Genomic DNA, 8,111 nt, shown 5'->3' with positions numbered 1-8,111 from the left:
TCTGACAGGACTTTCAGTGACTGTCCATAAACAAACAAAAAAAAAAACCTGCAATCATGAAGCAGTAAGGCAACACGATTATTTTCAAAAGACCACAACTCTTCAACTATTGAATTCAAAGATACTGAATTAGGGAAAATTCCGGATGTACATTTCAAAAGTTTACTAGTAAATATGATCCATGACCAGAAAACGATAAAAAAAAGAAGCCATTGAAACACCAGTAACAGAAAAAAAAATCAGCAGGAAATTGAACTTCTGAAAAAAAAGTGACTCTATTTTATTTTTATTTATTCACTTATTTTATTAAAAATTTACAATATATTCTGATCATAGTTTCCTCCTCCTGCATCTCCTTCCAGATCTTCCCCACATCCCTATATATCTAACTCTAGACTTTTTAAGGCATATATAAACAAACAAACAAACAAAACAAAATGTAAGCACAAGAAACACACACACAAGAATGAAACCTATAAAAATAGAAAATTGGAAACCATAATATGCAAACAAAAGACCAGTAAGATTAAAAAAAAAGCCCCAACAAGACAATATGAGGCAAAAAAAAATCTACAAAAACACTATTGTGATGGGGGATATCCTTGTGTATGCTGTGAATACATGTTTTTCTTATTGATTGATGAGTAAATGCTGATTGGCTGGTAGCCAGACAGAAAGTATAGGCAGGGCTACCACACTAGGAGAATGCTGGTAAGAGGAAGAGAGAGAGGAGCCACTAGAGGGACGCTATGTAGACCCAGGGAAGGTAGGATATTCGACGGTAAGATAAAAGCCATGTAAAGATATACAGATTAATAGTTATGGGTTAATAACTAAGACAGAGCTAGCCATACTGTTTATAATTAATATAAGCCTCTGTGTGTTTATTTGGGGCTAAACAGCTGTGGGACCAGGCAGGACAGAAACTCCATTTATATTATTGAATACTTTTTGTGTTGGCCATCTCCTGCTGGGCATGGGGCCTATCCTTAAGTATGGCATATATGTTCTGAGAAATGCCATTGGAGAAAACTAATTTTTTCTTTACAAATGGTTGTCAATGGAAGATAGCTTCTTGGTTATACATGGGAGCTCATGTCCACTTTTCTCACTCAGACTGGGACCCCAACTGGCTTGAACCAGTAGCCTTTGTGCATGCTGCCACGGTCTCTGTGAGTTCATATCTTTATGTCCAGAAGACATTGTTTTCTTGGTGTGTAACCGGATTTTTTTTTTTTTTTAAATCCAATTAGCTGTTGTTTCCAAGAAACATACCTCACTAACAAAGATAGCCACAAATGGAAAGTCAAAAAATGGAAGTGAATCAAATGAAATAAAAAAATACCTGCACAGATTTTCTTTTAGTATTTGATGGAGTAAGTCTCAAGCAAAATTCATAAGAAGAGATAAAATAGAACACTGAATATTAATGAGGAGAACAACGCGCCAGGTGGTAGGGGATCACATCTTTAATCTCAGCACTTGGGATGCAGACGAAGACAGATGTTTGAGGCCAGCCTGGTCTTCAAAGCCAGTTCCAGAGCTACACTGAGAAACACTGGAGAGAGAGAGAGAGAGAGAGAGAGAGAGAGAGAGAGAGAGAGAGAGAACAATGTATCTAAAATTTTAATGATTACTGTGGGGGGGCACCATATATTGGGGCTCCCAATTTCATAATACAAATACTAATGAACATGAATATTCAATAAAATATTCAATAAGTCATAGTACCTGATACAATAATTGGATACAAGTGGGTGACTTCATTACCCCATTATCATCTTTATATATCATACTAAAAAAGCAACAAAAAATCAGAGTTTAATGCTTAGATTGAATGGATATAAGACTTAAACACAGAATCTTCCAATCAGCAAATGCAATATATTCAACTGAATAGAGGATTACAGACGGAAGGATGTGGATCACTCTGGCCATTAAGTCACAGACCACTTTAGCTAATATTATCAGAACCAAAAACCAATCACATGGACATATCATGGTCAGGCTGGGAAATGGAATTCCTGATTGGAAAGCTGCTTTTTCTAGAAAGAATTAAACTAAGGAAGGAAAAGCATGTATTTTTTTCTTAGTGGATGAAATGTCTTTATGACTTATTTTTTTGAGACAGGGTTTCTCTGTGTAAAAGCACTGGCTGTCCTGGAACTCACTCTGTAGACCAGGCTGGTCTTGAGCTCATGGAGATCTACCTGCCACTGCCTAAGGAGTGCTCTTGCCACCACTGCTGTGTTGAAATGTCTTTGTCAACGTTTTTAATGTTATTTTTTCTTCATGTGCAAAAGACATTCCAAAGTCAGCTCCTGGAAATTGAAGTCATCACCCTGAAAATGCGAATTTCAAATGCAAGCTAATCTTTGTCAGCGGGAATGTAGTCACAGCTCTTTGGGGCCTCTAACAGGATTTAAGAGGACGGAGAAAAGGATGGTAATAGCACGGAGCTGGCTGCCTGGAAGGACATCTGACTAGCAGATGCTTTGGCTGTGAGGTTGAGCAGCCAGGTGTGTGGCCGGTGTGCCCCTGCACAGTACTTGAGTCCAGCTTCACCCCACGTGTCAGCATTGCAAATGCTCATGGAGCCACACACAGACGTTAAGCCGATCCGATGGCAGCAAGGTGTGTGGCAATGTGATCACGATTCATCCCCCTCCCCCCCCACACACATAGCTAGGCGTTGTTCTAGAACCACTGGAGGGCGTGTCTGAAAGGTGTGCCTTTAGTTCCTATCTCAATCATAAAACTTTTCAATGTGGTTGACATTTCAGCCTCTGATCCTAGTTCAAGGGTGCTTTTCTTGTGCCCAGGGGAAAGTTGCTCTAAGTAACAGTTGCAAGGCATCTGTGTACAGCGTGTGGGTGTCCCCAGATAAGGTTTCCGAGCCTTTCCTGAAGCAGGCCCTCTTCACCCACAGCTCTTGGCATCCCTCCCTCTTGGCCAGCCATCTGGCCAGGGACCAGCTTCCCAAATCTGCCTTGGCAACTAGCTCAGCTCTTGCCCAGGAGGCTGTTTGCAATAACTCCTAACTGAGCAGATTAGATACACTTCTTGCAGGTAATTTCATGTCCCCTGAAAATTCCACTGGACTATACGGACTTACTGAAGGCAAAGACCATAAATAAAGGTTGCAAACCTAACAAGGGAATCTGACCACCAGGGGCAGCCTCCCTTTGCTGGTGGATGCCCCCACCCACTCTATCTCGTCCTTAATCTAGCAGGCCTCTACAGGGTTGCTCTTTATAGTGTCTGCTAGAATTCCATGAAGCCACACACTCCAGCGTCATGCGCCACCAGTCTGCTATTAAAACTTATTTTTTTTTTTTCCGGATTGGAGTTTAATCTAATCCCTGTCGCCAAAACAGTTCTCCTGGCTCCATCTCCTAGCTTCCTAAAAACGCTTATTCGGCCTTTTATTGGGCCCACAGTCCAATTCAGGAACTAGGAAAACCATGACATTGAAGGAATTTGAAAAAAAAAAAAAAAAAGCCCAGGAAGGACGAGGGTTATAAATTTATTCAGCCTTCTTCATAATTTCCTTGCAGGTCCTTGGAAAGGCCAGGGAGAAAGAAGGCTGTGTCCAGACGACCTGCTGCAGAGAGACACTTTCTTAAGCCAGAGCCCCTTGAAAGGAATGATCAGCGCCACCAGTACCCCATTCTCCTACTTTCCTTTTTACACCGGACTTGTGAAAATTCTCAAGGCCCTGCACCTACCTTGAGCACCAAGTGACTAAGTGAAAGGAGCAAGACTTTTAATGTCACCTATCTCCACCAGTGACTGCGTACACGTGTGAACAAGGAAAAGGCGACCTCTCTTGAGTTTTCCCGACTCCTCTTATCTCCTAGGAGACACGAGGGCATCCTGGGTCACTGAGCATTGCCTGGTTCGCACAGGCTCCAGTCCGTCCCCATCCTTCCTGGATAACCAAGCCACCACGTCCCGCAGCGCCCGAAACACACTTTGGCCAGAAACCCCCTCTTCCCGTGAAGTTGTGCTCGCATTCTAACCACCGCACCAACAGTAAGTAACCCGCGTCCACCTAAACCCAGGCAGAGCCGCCTCCCCAAGGTAAGCTGTTTACTCGTCGCCGTCCTGGCGATCCTCCCTGGACAGCTGCGGCAGCGACAGCAGCTGCGCCGCGGCCCCGAGCGCTGGGCACTCCTCCTTCCTCCCTCCCGGGTCTCCGATCTCACTCCTGCAGGCCACTCGCACACGGGCAGCCGTCACCACACACCCGGGAGTGTGCGCGGGGACCCAGGGGGGTGGGCAGGCGTGGCGGCACGCAGCAGCCCAGCTCCTGCCGGCCCGTGCTCCCGGCCCAGCCTCCCTCCTCTCTGCCCACCTCTGTGACACCTGAGCGGCCACTGGGCGGTGGGGGTTGCAGGCCCGCGGGACCGAGTGGCACCCCGGAGAAAACAGAGCAGGGGGCGGGACGGCAGCACAGACCACCGCCTTAGCGGTGAGGAGCGCGCGCCGCAGCCTATGAGCTTGTGAGAGCAGGGCGTGGGGGCGGGCCCGGGGGCGGGCCCCGAGGAGGAGGCGGCCCGGGCGCTGGAGGCGGGGGCGGTGGGGAGGAAGGGGAGGAGGCGGAGGCGGGCGCGGTGGTGGTGGTGGCGGCGGCCGGCACGGCGGCGGAGGCGAGGTTGTGCCCCGGACTGTGTCCACCGAGCTCGGCGGCTGTTGCCTGTGCGTGGAGAAGCAGCGGCGCCGCGAGGCAGAGCGGGATCGCGGGCGAGCGCGGCGGCGGGACGTCCACGGCGGCCGCGGCCCCGGCGGCGGCCGGCGACGATCGGCGTGGGGAAGCAGCGGCGGCCGCAGCGGCAGCCGCCTCTTCGCCACCGGGACGCCAGGCGCGGCTGGCGGCGCTGACATCCACGGCCCTGCCTCTCCTCCCTCGCCCCCGGCCCTCCCCATGTGATCGGTCTTAATCCCGACCGTGTGCGCGCGTGGGGGCTCCATTGCGCGGCGCTCGGTGTCGGTGCCCGGGTGGGTGCTCGCGTGCGCTTCTCCTCCCCATCCCCCGCCCCGTCCCCAAGAATAAAAGAAGAACCGGGAGGCGTGCTCAGAAAATAAATAAATAACCAGCACACACGCGCAGCCCGGAGCGAGGCGGCGGGGCTGGCGGCGGCGGAGGAGGAGTGAAGGCGGCGGCGACGGAGGAGGGACGCGCGGAGCCGGCAGTAACTTTCGAGCCAGCCCAGAGCCCGGAGCTCCAGCCGAGCGGTTTGCAGCGCGGCGGCGGCGGCGGCGGCGGCGGCGGCGCTGAGTGTCTGGCCCGCCGGTGCGGTCGGGGTGTGCAGTCGGACGGGACGAGCAGCGCGTCGCTGTCCCCCCCTCCCGGCGGCTGGAGATGTCCGAGTCCAAGGCGATTGATCCCAAGTTGTCGACGACCGACAGGGTGGTGAAAGGTAAGCGCAGCGCCGTGGCGGCCCGGGGTGCACCGAGTGCCGCAGGCGCCCGGCCGCCCCTCCCCCGCCCCGGTTGTCCCTCTCCGGCTCGCGCCGGGGACCTTCTAGGATCTCCTGCAAGCGGCGATCCCCCTCCTCCGCCGCGCCCTGCCCCCACACCGCCCACCCGGCCCCAACAGGGGCATTTTGTGTGTGTGTGTGTGTGTGTGTGTGTGTGTGTGTGTGTACGGGGGGCAGCAGTTGGCAAATGGCTGAGCGCCTGGGAGGCGGTGGCGGGTGGCGGTGGCGGGGTGGGCGGTGGCGGGAGGGGGCGCCCGGGGGGGGGGTGACTGCTGGCAGGGTGTAGCTGCTGTGACAGAAATAGGAAGTGGGTGGCTGCTCGCGGGCTTGCATGGGATCGGGTTTATGGCTTGCTCTTTGTAGAGGGAGGGGAGGTGATTTATGGCTTTTAAAAAATTAATAGGGCATTTTTATGTGGCCGTGGCTTGCCGCGGACTGGCTCGCCCGGGCACGGTGCTCCAGGCGCTCCATTGCAGCAGTTCCCCGGGCGCCCCCTCCCCCTCCGCGGGAAGGGCCTGCACAGGACTCGCGAGAGAGCGGGAGAGCGTGGGGGGAGCCCAGCTCCGGCTGCCTCGCGCCGCGGGGCGGGGGGCCGCGGGGGCGGGGGCGGCGTGGGGCAGCGCCAGGCGGCGGGCGACCCGAGCGCCCCACCCCCACCCCCTGGCCGCCCCGGGATTTCCCTGCAGGCCTGGAGCAAAGAGAGCGGTGGCGGTCCTCTGTCGACCTCCCTTGTCACCCATGGCTGGCTGCCGCCGACCTGTCATTGCTCTTAAAGGGTTCCCTGCTGGTGCGAGACTCTAGGGTGGGAAGCTCACCCTGCTCCCTTTCCCCAAGCTCCTGACACCCCCTTGGTAACGGGCTACTTGATTCTCTGATTGCCAGGGATGACATGTATGTGTACAACTGGCAGCGATGGCTATGCGTTGCTGGCTAGGAGAAACCCTGCTTAGGGTGAGGGAGGGGACAACGTGGTTGCCCTTTCTATACTCCTGCTGAGAAGGGATCCCACCATCCTCACTGTATTCCAACGTGGAATAGGGGAGGAACCGCAGATCCGCAAGGATTAAATAGTGTCACTTATTCTTGGGATCAGGGTACTGAGCAAAGCCGAGATGGGCACCAGCCTGTGCAGACTGTGCCTCTGAAACTGGAAGCAAAGATGGGGGTGGAGTGTGTGTGTGTGTGTGTGTGTGTGTGTGTGTGTGTGTGTGTGTGTGTGTGTGTGTGTGTGTGAGATATGAACAGAGATGGTTGGTGTCTTATGCAGCCAGAGCATTCAGTTGGAGTGCAAAGCAATCAAGTCATTTGCTCCAGAAACACTTAGGTGAAAGTAACCCGGCACCCAAAGACCATGATACATAGTCTCTGGAGTCTTGGGAAAAAAAATCCTTGCTCCTTTCACATTTGCTCGGTTTTTTCAAGCCCCCCCCAATCTCTCTCTCTCTCTCTCTCTCTCTCTCTCTCTCTCTCTCTCTCTCTCTCTCTCTCTCTCTGTGTGTGTGTGTGTGTTATGTTCTCTTTTATGAGAGAATAAAACATTATCTCTCCTTTTGGATACATTGGGATCAATCCTACTTCAATGTAGGATTCATAGAGCCATCAAAATAAAGAAGGAATAGCTCTGCAAAAAAAAAAAAAAAAAGGTAATAGAGCTACAGAGGCACAACTATCTTTTCTGCAGGCATGGGTCCTTATGTAAACACTGGATGCAAATCCATTCCAAAGAACTGTGTTGTACTTCCGTTGGCTTAAAAATTAAGACCTTTTGTGTAAAATACCAGAGAACAACAGATCTCTGTAATGTGTGAAATTTAGGTGTGACTCCAATCAAAAGATAACATGTTTTCTAAACAGTTAAGGCAATAGTTTACAACTTAGATGGTACTGTGTGTTGGTAGTGAAGTAAAAGTAGTGTGTTCATGTAATGTCACACTCCCCATATTAAATCTCAAAATGTGGATTTTTTAAAATGTGAATTTAGATTGACATTGTCATAAAGCAAATGGTGTAAAACTAATTGCTCATCCATTCCCGATGGTTTACCAGTTAATATAGCAGGGCCCTTGTTCAAGCATCCCATAGCTCTTTTGCCTTATGTTTCACTGTGGTGTTATTATAAATGACTTCTCCCATTAGTACAGGGGCACACCCAAAGCTCCAGAATTTTGATTTATGTATTTTTGCAGAAGTGAATTATAAATGTGGCCTGTAGATTCAAAATAGGAAACATTAATCTCCTACCTGTTTTGATAGGGATCCTAATGGAAGATTTTGTTTAATAGAAAAAAAGAAAAAAAAAAAACCTCTTGGTGACTCCTGAGTTTAAGGTGGGCACACTGCCATGGCTTTTAGTTCTCTTATGCTTTCCTGTGCATTTTATGTCATTGGCTTAGAAGTGTTGACACTAGGTTCTGGTCAACATTCTGTTGTTCTTAAGAGTTTTCAGGATTAGTATTTTGAGATGATAATCTGTTTGATTCCCCCTTGAATACTATATGCATGTATAACAAGGAGAAAACAACGCCTATGCTGACTGGGAAAAATCATAGAATTATTTTTTATATTAAAATGTACATATGTAGTAGAAGAAAAGGGGATTTTACTCCAAATTTTCTGAGACTCTCATGT

The 8,111-nt window shown here is 50.1% G+C and overlaps 1 protein-coding gene and 1 long non-coding RNA gene across 2 annotated transcripts in view; one reads left to right on the top strand and one right to left on the bottom strand.

Annotated features, from left to right (window-relative positions):
• Nucleotides 1–635: 635 nt before the first annotated feature.
• Nucleotides 636–4,459, bottom strand: LOC118239595. Its single transcript, XR_004772164.1, has 3 exons — nucleotides 4,358–4,459; nucleotides 1,732–1,795; nucleotides 636–1,558 (listed from the first exon to the last, which is right to left on the bottom strand). It is a non-coding gene; the product is annotated as an uncharacterized LOC118239595 (long non-coding RNA).
• Nucleotides 4,460–4,630: 171 nt separating this feature from the next.
• Nucleotides 4,631–8,111, top strand: part of LOC100752571 (serine/threonine-protein phosphatase 2B catalytic subunit alpha isoform) — a 281,243-nt gene continuing 277,762 nt past the window's right edge. The window contains exon 1 of the mRNA XM_027395784.2: nucleotides 4,631–5,423. Within this exon, the coding sequence (XP_027251585.1) occupies nucleotides 5,366–5,423 (58 nt within the window). The 5' untranslated portion in view covers nucleotides 4,631–5,365. The remainder of the gene's footprint in view (nucleotides 5,424–8,111) is intronic.

This window comes from Cricetulus griseus, assembly GCF_003668045.3.
Source record: "Cricetulus griseus strain 17A/GY chromosome 1 unlocalized genomic scaffold, alternate assembly CriGri-PICRH-1.0 chr1_0, whole genome shotgun sequence".
In the NCBI taxonomy this organism is placed as follows: Eukaryota; Metazoa; Chordata; class Mammalia; order Rodentia; family Cricetidae; genus Cricetulus; species Cricetulus griseus.
This window is presented reverse-complemented; position numbering and strand designations above follow the sequence as displayed.